At 33.2% G+C, this 12,075-nt stretch overlaps 1 protein-coding gene across 2 annotated transcripts in view; it reads right to left on the bottom strand.

Annotated features, from left to right (window-relative positions):
• hth (Meis homeobox homothorax) overlaps nucleotides 1-12,075 on the bottom strand; it is a 262,885-nt gene that overhangs the window by 134,306 nt on the left and 116,504 nt on the right. For both annotated transcript variants that reach the window (XM_085189188.1, XM_085189189.1), the window contains exon 8: nucleotides 4,143-4,151. In XM_085189188.1, coding sequence (XP_085045314.1) covers nucleotides 4,143-4,151 — 9 coding nt within the window. The remainder of the gene's footprint in view (nucleotides 1-4,142; nucleotides 4,152-12,075) is intronic.

The following is a 12,075-nucleotide window of genomic DNA, read 5'->3' as shown; positions in this document are numbered from 1 at the left end:
CTCATTGTTGCCCTTTGCTCGTTAGCAAAGCGAAAAAATTAAATATTTCATTACCCCGAGCGAGAATCGAACCTAAAACCGTCGTCGTCACAAACGCATATGCCACTCTAAAAAATAATTTTAAAAAGCTCAAATATAACTAAAACCATGACCTTACCCAACACAAATAAAAAAAAATGACCAAAACAACTATAATATAAATTATGAAAAAAACATAGCACTAAACGTCACGGCGATCAGCTGATCAAATATATTGCTACTATAAAAAGTGAAAACGCGATCAATTCGCCCCTATCGCTGTCTCTCTCTAGCCCACGGGCTGGACACGCGTACGAGCGAGACACAAACACCACCGGGTATGCCGTCAAATGATATATTAGCATCAGCTGCGTTTAGGACCTTGGGTGTCTCTGTCTACAAAATAATAGATTCTTGTTTATTTTTTTTAATTTCACGCTGTACTTCGCATTTAGCACTATAAGCAAAAGGAACCTAGTCGATTTTCAAGGCTTTGCGTGTTTATGTGGAACTTAATGCCGCGTTTTGATTAATACCAGAACGAAGAAATAAAAATATTAAACAATTCATTCCCAGAAACGGGAATCGAATCCAAAGCCGTCGCGCTTACAACCACTACGCCACAGCGACCCCAAAATAATAGATAGTCGCAAAATAAACCCTCAAATGCATTTCTGAACCAATATTCGTTCGTCGACCTCGACCGTGGCGTAAATCACTATTGATATACGATTATACGACGAAGGTCGCCATCTTGAATGAAATTTGAATCTGTTACAACGTTCACTTTGTGTAGAGTCGGGCTTTGTTTTGTTTCGTGGTCTGTCGATGGTAATATAGGTTATAAATGAATTGGTTTGTTAGAATTGATTGTTTTAGCTGTCATGGAAAATGAATTATTATTTATTATTATTTTCATTTCTTCGCTCTCGTGTTGACGCAAAGCGCGGCGTTGAGCTCCGCCACTCAATATACCTTAAGTGCAGGTACGAATCTGCCAACGCAATACATACTTACGGACCGACTTTAACACCACCATGTTCCTATTTAGTTTAGGTATTATATTATCGAAGAATTTGAAATTTTTAAATAGCAATTATGTAACTTTTACCTATCTTCTAAAAGACTCTCCGTACTCTCTTTAGTTAGGTTAGTACAAACAACAAGAACAACAACAAAATCAATTAAAAAATCTATTCGCATAATCAAAGCTAACATGTAGTAAAAGCGAGCGTAACGAAATATGTATGAACGTACAAAACATCACTCATTGTATGTAACATACATACATAATTGCTGTTATCTCGATATCGTATGATAGAGCGTCGATCTGACGTATGTTTACTATACTATACAAATTGCTCACGGCTCGTCTGTTACCATATTACTATGAAACAAAAATTGATTGCGGCGTTGAATTCCGCCATTCAATATGCTCTCGAAAATCGTGCAGAAAAAGAGCAACAGAGAGTCTTAGCAATACTCGTATATCTTTGTCAATTCTGACATACTTACTCTCTTGGTACTCCCCTCCATCCCATCAAGATAGGTGATACATGCCATAATTCAGCGTTCTACGCCGCAGAATTCCGTTATTTCGAAACTAACGTTTTTAATATATAGATAGACATTTAATATTAATTTATTAAGTTAGGTCAGCTGTCTATTTAAGTGCAATCCACGATAATTTTAATGAGAAGTATTAATTTGTAGATGTACATCGCACTTACACTCAATTTGTGTCAGTTTTTATTTCATTTACAAGTATTTAAATTTGTTAGATAGAATTATCTGAAATCTGAATTATGTATTTACTACATGTTTAATTTTGTGAGGAACTGATAACAGCGGCCAGTGGTGGATTTACCAGCACTGAGTGGGTACCTATCTGCTTCTTGATGCTCTGGGGTTCCGTACTGAAAGGGGAAAATGTTGGACCCTATTACTAAGACTCTGCTGTCGTTTCATCTGTCTGTTTGACTGTAACCAGGCTACATCTCATGAACTGTGATAGTTTGACAGTTAAAACAGTTAAGAAGAAAAGTGAAGTGAATAGAAGAAACACATCGTGCGCGAGCCCGACTCACTCTTGGCCTTGTCTTAACGATTAAAAATTTAAATAAATACGATATAGTAAATCAAAACCAATTGTAAAAGTATATTTTCATTTACAAATTGAATATTTGACAAAATAAGAAAGTTAATATTTTATTTTAGATTTTTTTTTAAACCGAATAAAAAAATCTCTAAAAGTAAAAATATAAATAAAATATTTTACAGATGAGAAATAACAGTATGGATACGCCACACAGCCGCATGTAGGTCGGCGGTCGCTTATAGAATCATTAATCATGAAGTAGTGATTACAAGACAATGCTGCACCGACGCGGACGTCGACCATGTAATAAAACATATTACTATTAACGGTATTCTCATAAGAAAAAACTAACGTGAAAAATAATATTTGACATATCTATATAGTATTTCTTTATTTTAAAAAATTCAAACGAAAATTGTCTTGGCTGAATATTTTTTTGCTGACGTCAAACCGTTACAGATGAAACATAATAAATGTATGTTTACTCTATATTATAATAGATGGCGTTAGTTGTGTGTGTAAATCGATATCGACAACGTCAGGCCATAGTGGCACAGTCGCCATTTGTAAGCTTTACGGTTGTGGGTTCGATTTCGAATTATAACGGAAATCAAATTATAAAAACGGAAAGTGGAAAAAGAACGAACACTACGTTCCCTATGCCAACCTGGCAAAATGTGGGATACAGCGTGACATTACATAACACGGTTCGTTTTTATAAATACTATCTATAACATATTTGATTACTGTTTTTCTTAATATTTATACTTAATACACAGAAAATAATCACAAATTGCCTTAATTTTCCCTAGATGTAATAAAATATCTGTCGTTTTAATGGGATGGAATATATTTTGCTTCAACACGTGCAGTATTAGTGTTTTATTTAAAAAGGTGTAAGACCTTTGATAAAGATAAATATTAAAATGTAATATACTAGGGAAATGGATTATACTTCTATACTTATATTATAAAGCTCAAAAGTTTGTTTAATTGTAAAGTATAATATCGAGCACTACTGGTTCAAAATGAAAAAAAAAACGAGTTGGATAGTCTATTTACAGAAGCAGGCTTTAGGCTGTAGGTATTATTTCACGGTAGATGCAGGCGTAACTGCCATACGTTTACTCAAACTAATATCGACTGCGCCACCACACCGACTAGTTAGTTTAGTTAAAATTAAAATAAAAGAACAAATATGGCTGAGTGTGTTCCCATGTCCGTTATTGTACAATTTAATTTACTTTACGCATTCCCGCCAAATGAATACCCAGTTTCCGAACTGACAAAATTCCAAAATTGAAACGGATACGAACGTTGATTTTTGAAATTGGAATGAATACGTCATTTTGACATGTATGAATATGAATATGGCGTTACGGTTTTTACGGGGATTGTTTAATATTTAATATTTAATCTGTTAGAGCTTTGTTTTGCCATTCTATATTTAAATTTATTCAATTAATAAAATGTATGTACATTCTGTGTTTAAAATGTGTGGTTGTGTGTTCTTTAATTATATTCGTATTTTAGTTTTGTCGAAGCATTTAATGTACTTGTGTTATATGGCGCACTTTAAAAAAATATATGTATTTGCATTAACATTGCATTAAGAACACAGTATTTCTAAATCAGCACTACCGACAATGAACCGTACCAGAGTCCAGAGGTGAGGTGATTTTCGATTCGTACTGGCAACAATTTAAAAAGTCGTAAACGCCGTCACCCGCCACGCCGCATAAAGAACGCTAACGTAAAACTTTTATGGACGACTTTTGTGTGTTTATTACAAATGAAAGTTGGTTCGAACGCTAATAAATTAACATGCTTTAATGACCTAATCAAAGTTTATGACGCGAGGCGAATCCTCGACTCCTAGTGTTGCCCGATTAACTTATTTCGCGTTGAAAAAAACCTCACGACCTTAATTATTTTTCGAATTTTATGAAGATTGGAAATTTTTGTTAACATGATCTTTTTACTGCCTCACCATGATTTATGGAGCTTCCTGTTGTCTCGGACTTACCCATGGCATCTGAAACAAGACAAGAAAAACATTTTACTATATTTGCTATGCGTTTATGTATTTTCGTTCAGAATAGAACGCATTGCAATTATGGAGGAATGCAATTAGTGTAGAGCGGTGAGAAAAATGTGAAATATTAAGTTATTTGAACTACCTTCAACTTTGCAAGTTATTTATGTTTTATTATAACAATATTATCATGTAAATGTTTGTTTGTTGAACAGTTCCAAATATTATATAGATTTTCCTAATTGATAATTCCTTTAAAATATTCTATAGTAATTGACAAATTATTATGGATAAATTGCTCTTTTTTCTTGCTATCCTATATAATTATATAGTGTGTCAAAGAAAAAGGAATTAAAAAAACATTATATTAACGCCATATTTAATTTAAAACAAGATATACACGGCAAGAAACATCATTTGTCACCGAGATTAGAATATCGTCTGAAACGTTTCATCAAGGGGCTATATTGGGCTGTTATCATCGTTATCAGTTCTAAGAACACCACTATCATATCGACTTGACAGAATGACAGCTTGACAGGTTGACAGGTGATGGGGCACAGAGTATGAAAGATGTAGATTTTAGTTTTGTATCATAAAAAATTTATTTAAATATTTTATTATTATTTTATAGATATTTTCTTACTAAAATTCTTGATATATAAATCTCATAATATCACATACTCTGCTATGCTTAAAGTTCTTTTGTGAATTATTCAAAATATCTATAAAAAATATATATGTGTTTTTAAACACAACCTTGAATAGTTAAATAAACTCATGTAGAACCATGTAGAAACATGTAGTGAATTTTAATTATTCTTGTACAAATTGAAGTTCTCTCAGTGTAATAAATATCATACATATACCATCATGACACCGTTTTCAGTCATTTCACTGACATCTAATGGGTTTAGGTTCGATTCCCATTGTAAAAAATGTTAATATAAAAAAATATTACGTAAACTAAAAATATTATTAAATAGTGACTTAATTTCATTTACTCTATACATTTCTCTGTCTATCTAAAAATAAATAATATATCTAAAAAAAAACATTAAAATTAATCCATGTAATACGATGTTGTAAATAATAATAATAATACAACTAGAAACCACTTCTAGAATAGAAGTAAGACGCCATAGAGTAATACTGTAAAACTAACAGTGAGACCGTGAGGCATGACTATGCTATGCATAAATGATAAATAATTTAGCTTAGAGTTTTTGCTCAGCGGTTGTTGCCCGTCTATTTACATTCCGCGTACATTACACTGTACGGTACCAGCGTGCGCTCTCTGTCTTTATTACCTACTCTGTGTTCGGTAGTTATTTTCGACGTGTAAACAAACACTTGTTGTGTAACGTGGTTTCGCTTGGTTTAAGATTGGTTTTTGTTTTATTTTTATTATTTTTTTGTTGTTATAGATAATGTGTGATTGATAGAGCGCGGTGTTGAGATCCGCCACTCAATTCGCAATGAAAATAGGGAATTGGTGAATTGTGAAGTGACACAATAGGTTCTCTACTATTATATGTGTGGGGTACAGGGTAAAGCTGTTAGTGTTATTTAGTTTATTAATATTTTTTTTTTTTTTTGTAACCCCACAGTTTTTAAGATTATAAAATCTTGTCAAACACGATTTCCGTTGAAATTCCCAATTCAATAGTCTTATTAGAAAAAGTGCGATATCTAGTCTACTTAATACTTGTAAGATATTTTATCTACAACGCAAAATAAGATAACAATAAATAGATGAATAAAGATAAAAGAATTACAAAGTATTTTTTTAAACTAAGTATATTCGTTTTATATATTTTTCTTAAATTACAACTAATATATATATTTTATTTTTTTTCCTGTTTCCATTGGAATTTCAAACCCTCTCTCTTTATCCCATACCATGACCTTCATGTCAAATTTCAACTAAGCCCAGTCAACAGTTTCGTCTACCTCCTCTATAATATATAATCATTAATTCACCAAAAGAACGGGAATAACTAGTATCTAGTGTCAGAACACTCCGTTCTCCACTTTCCTTTCACTTAAATACAAAACCGATTACTTTTTAAACCATTTTAAATATTTTTACCAGGTTTAAACGTAAATCTCAGGTTACCATAGCGGTAGTTAGGTCTGCGCGAGGCGCGCGGCGGTGCCACCGGCCGCTGTGACGCAGCCCTACTTGGAAATGTACGTATGATTCCACTTACTGCTGCACGCCGGGTTACATGACGCGCTCGTTGGTGTTGGTTTTTTTTGTTTTCTTTTTTTTTAATTAAAGATGCTTATTAAGAAGCAGAATTTAACATTTTATTTTTTTTTCTTTACTGTCTTTCTTCTTTTCTCTTCTGTCTTTCTTTCTGTCTTGTATAGTGGGTATTTGTTTGTTATTTAATAATTTAATAATAGTAAACGTGATTTTTTTAGGTTGTCATATTTTTTTTGTTGATAAAATAATGTGATATTCTATAAAATGTACGTAGTTCTTTATAATAAACCATTATAATGTTTCCCTCTTAATATAAAACAATAAATATTTTTACCTTAACCTTGTTTTTTTCAATATTACCTTAATTTCAAGTTCGATTACTCAACACATACTGCCCTTGATTGAGTGGAAAATGAAGAACGGAATATTTAATCACTAGATTCACATACATAACCCACAATACACATCAGATCGTGTAGATAAAGGAAATATAAATATATAAAATTGTCCATCTGATACCGTCATGTAATACTACGTTTACACGCTTGCATGCCTGCCTGAGTGGGAGTCACTCTTATTAAGAATCTTATATACAATAACAGCAATCTACAGTATTTGTTTAAAATTAAACTTTATTCCAAAGGGAATAGGGTAAATTTTAACTTTTAATATGTAAAGTTATTTATACGTGACCCGTAGTAGTGAGTTTGACAAGCAACGACACAGTTTTATAGATTCAGGTGGATTTGAAACGGAATGGTCAGATGATTTGTACGGTTTCACGCTTTATCCCGCATATTGCAGGGTAGGTGGAGGTTACTTAGTTTTGAGACACTCCTTTCCCCACGCTCCCCCCAATTTTGTGACACATTGCGTAGTTAGTTCTGTTACCAGAGCGAGGATATGAAAACAATTAACTTCCTCGAGAAAGGGGAATCGAACCTATTGGGGTAGAGTAGTCAGTCAATGTGCCGCTAGGCCACGAAGGCCTTATAAGTAAAATAAATATGAAACAATAGTAAAACATAAATTAATAGCTGCTTATTAAAAATCGAGACATTACTGATTGCATGTCAGATGGAGAAACTCAACACCGTGGCTTGTTTAACCACTGCGAGAAAAACATAAAACATTTTTTAAATAAACCCCCCGAATCAAAATAGAACCCATAACCATCACTTCTTCAGCTATACCAACCAGTATGGTCCATAATAAACATTTTTAATCACCACTATCCTTTATAAATATAAAATATATACAATATATATAATATATTAAAGGGTCTTAATGCAGCACGATAGGCGAGTGACGCTAAGTGCAATCGCTTGTTCCGTAGATAACGCATACACAAACGTATACATACAAACATACTTACATTACTTACAAACGATGTCACTTTTCGTCCTTTTGGGATTTGAATGATCCCTGATCTATTTTTGTCAGTGACAGATGTACTGAATGTACCTACCTATATATACGGTGCAGTTGGAAATCATTTAAATTATATTGAATTTTGTTGTAGTTTTGTATATTTTTGTTGTTAGCCCTTGTTGTCTTTTGAAGGTTCAGGGTTCGATTTTGGTAAAATTGTATTGGAGAATATTCTAATATCTGATGATCAATTAAGTTCTAGTACTAATATTTGACAATAATTTCGAAAAAAATAATTAATTTATATATTATGTTTAGATATAAAAATATCTATATTTAAAATAATCTTTATTTTTTTTTCTTTAACTTACGTAAGTTAATTAATAAATATAAAATTGCTGCTTACGTTACTTTTGGAATAAAATAATAAAAAAAATCTTAACATAATCACTTTTGATATACTTTTAAAAAAAAGTAGAATCGAAGCCTTTCTATAACTACGAACAAATCCTCGCGAAATCGAAAGCTCATGATCATTTGCTACCTATCCTGCCCCATATCTCTTATCATTTTTGCTCTCCGGGATTCGGGAGCCCGAAGCAAATCCCGGTATCTGGGGATTCGTATGGAATCCCGTAATCCCGGTTAATAGTGTTCCGCGCCCCGGTTACGCTTACTTCGCAATATAGTATAGTTATAATTGTATGTTAACGCCATAGTGGCGCAGTAAAAATATTTTATTATACGCATATTGGTTTTCGGTTCGATTCCTACTTAGGATAATGATAAGGTATATTTAAATTGCTTTCATTTCGTTGTTCTGATAGGCGGCGTTGTATTCTCTTAACTTACAGTCTCCAAAATTACATGAAAAGTGTAGAACGGAATGTCGTAACAATAGGTTCCCTTTGCCTGTTGTATACGGAAACAGCGTAAAACTAACAAAAACTAAAGTACTTTAACGATGATTTCTTTCATATTACAATATAGGAACCAATGGATAATAAAGGTATCCTCTAAATCCGGAATGAGGATAATACTTGTATCCTCCGAGGGTGGAAATTGCATGTTACGTAAACGCACAATTTATACCCATTACTTATTTCCTTACGACATATGGTTCTAGTGCTGAATTGCATCATTTTGGATATAATTTCTTTTTTTTTTTAATATTATTTTAGCTCCATATTTTATTTCAGATAGCAGAGGACTTTGGCTTTGAACAAATTTGTTCGTCCCAATTGATTTTTTAATTTTTTTGGTGATTGGGATGGGCAAAGACTATCCCGTGGTCTGTGCCCAGCCCAAAAAATAGTCCCACCTGCTGTCTTAACGCTCATAAGAATAGTGTCTAAGATACTTCATTCCCTGTTTTCAACAACTTCTTACGTTCTTCCACAAATTTAATCAAAACCCCAAAAACCGAAATTAAAAACCATCAAAAACACCCAAACAATTTGTGGAAAACCGATAATAAGAAAACTAATAAAAATAAAAAAGTAACTTGTCTTACACTCAGTTGTTACATGTTAACGCACTTTTTATAGTACAAATCTTTTGATCTCCGCCCATCTGTTGGAAATTCGTCGTAAGGGCTGACCACACACGACCGTTTACGATCACTAACAGTTTTACAGCCAAACAAACACGGGATTCCAGGCAGAGCTGGTTTAATGCCGGCGTTAAACGCTACTATCAAAGATGAACGCCGATTTTCAATTCCTAGGAATTTGGACGTGAAAGATCATTTAAAAATACAATAACTATGGTTGGATGCAATGTATGTCAAAACAAATCAAATGTCGTTGTGTACGGACGGACTGTTTTTAAAATATTTATCGTTTAGTTAGCCATACACATAACTATAACTAAAAAAATATTAAGGAAATAGATGACATGCAGAGTTAAATTACGCAGTTCAGCACGCCCATCTTTAATGGAGAATCAATTATTTTCATATTTTCACTCTGGTAACAACAATAAGTCAACAATAACACTCTGGTAACAAAGAGCAGTGAGTTCCGTCACTAAACACGTAATGTCTCGAAAACTAGATGACGAATTGTAACGGAGTGTCTTAACACTAGGCTCTTCAACCTTGCCATATGCGAGATAGGGCGTGAAACTAAAAAAAAATAAAAACAAAGCTACACATCCAACAAAGCCATATGATATTCATTAAAGCTGGCGCAATAGAAGGTTATTCCAGAGCAGAACAGAACAGAAGAGAGGTGGACATGAAATTTTCTATTCCAACAGACAAAAGGCTCAATTAACAGGCTCATTGTTCGCAGTACAGGCGGCCGCGATTATTACGTTATGTAATTTTATGGGATTCTTTATTATAGTTGTCAGTGTAAGAATGCTAGTTTATGCTGAGTTCGTTTAAAATTCTTAATTGGTTGTTGGTTGTTCTGATGGATATCTGTATATTTTTAATGGATCTTCGATTTTCATTTCGTTAATTATTAAAATATCTATTATATTTATGCAAAACAGAAGTTGACAAAAGGATGTTTTGATTGATTTGAGTGATCTCTTGGTAACCTTGGTCAGGTCTCAGTTCTCGGCTTTATAGCCAATTTCAAGACATTTCGTATTGACTGGTAAAACCATGGGCGCAGGAAGCCGCATCTACCCCAGAATAGTTTGGTGCCTCCCCAGAAATTTTACTTATAAAAAATTGCCCCGAAAAACTTAAAAAAACAACATTTACAAGAACATATCCGTTCAAACAAGAACAGAACTTAAAGGCACAAAGATTATAGGCTCGTTCCCACTCGAGAGACGCAATCAAAACTGGTGGAAAATAGGAAACAGTGTCTTAACAATAAATTTTCTAAGCTAAAAATGTATATAATCAATAGAAGAGAGAGAGAGAACAAGAGATTGACATTAATATTCAATTACGATATTCCTCAAAAAGAAGTAACACCACAGACAGCAGCTAGTGAACTGTAAATAGCAAATGTATCCGTTTAAGACAAAGGCGTTCGTGGAAGGGCCGTCCCGATCCTTTGATATAGCTCTAATAATAAATACACTATCTTTCCTGCATTGTTAGTCGAATGCGTTTTTAGATAATGAAATAGAAATTATTTTAGGAAATAAAACAAGAAGAAACTGAAGAAATGTTTCAGGGAATTTTAGTGAATGTTTCTTCTTTCTTGGTAATGTTGCAAGATGTTGGATTTCTTAAGATCTACCAGCTAAGAGAAATTTCTTAGCATTCCATTAATTTACCATGGGCGTTGCAGGGTGTGGAGGTACGAGTAGGAACCTGGTATTTGCAGCGAATTAGGATCCTTTATTTATATGTGACGGTCGTAGGTTCAAGTTTGTTTGAGACAATATTTACACACATGTTTCATTACTAAGATGAATATATAGACGAGATTGTAGCCCGAAGTATCAAATTATATCCTAAATTAACTTAACGTTAGGTTATTCCTAATTTCCTACCAGAAAGAAAAATTGTTACGGCACGCATGCGTATTACTAAAAACGACAGTTCTAGGTTCAATTCCCACTCGGCGGAACAAATTATTTTCATTTCCTTTCTCTTGTAACACTCAATGTCTCTTAAATTGAACAGTTCGTGGAGAACGGAGTGATAACACCACGTTCCCTCTGCTCTCCTACTACATGCGGGATACAGCGTGAAAGTAAACACACCAAAAAACATAACTCGCTCTAGATTAATCTTACATTCTTAAATAGAAGCTACGTCTCTGTTCCTTATCACTGTTACATCTGCTAATCTCTTGTGTCAACCGTGGGGCAACAGCGTTCCAGCACCGCTACTGGAGATAGCTGGATAAACAAACTGACTGTTTGTTATAGCTTTAGAGATATAATATGGGCTTTGGTATGTATTACGATTTTAATTTTAAAATGGTATTTAGTTAATTTAATAACTCTTTTAATACCTTCATGATAATAAATTTATTAGATATATTTATCTGTGGATGCGACGGTTTTGGGTTCGATTTCCATTTAGATGACTGAGTTACTTATATTTCCTCGCTTTCATTACAAGATAAAGTATGGCGTTAAGTTCCGCCACTGAATACGCACGCCTTGGAAAATTATTTGCAACGAAATTCTAGAGCCGGGTTATTCTATTTTTCTATACTTTTAGTATATTTAAAAATAGCATAATTATGTAAACCTAAAGTAAATTAAAAATATCCCCACCAATTAACGTTGAACTTATACATACAGACATATCTATTTTTATATACTTATCAATTGTTTTATATTTCACAAGTAAAGTCATGAATTCAAACTAGTATTATATAATTAACCTGTTACTCCATGACATATTTAGCTTTTATCAGA

Source organism: Heliconius melpomene, chromosome 8, assembly GCF_056956725.1.
Source record: "Heliconius melpomene rosina isolate 202511_hmr_F chromosome 8, ASM5695672v1, whole genome shotgun sequence".
In the NCBI taxonomy this organism is placed as follows: Eukaryota; Metazoa; Arthropoda; class Insecta; order Lepidoptera; family Nymphalidae; genus Heliconius; species Heliconius melpomene.
The sequence above is the reverse complement of the archived record's forward strand: the minus strand, read 5'-3'. Positions and strand labels throughout refer to the sequence as shown.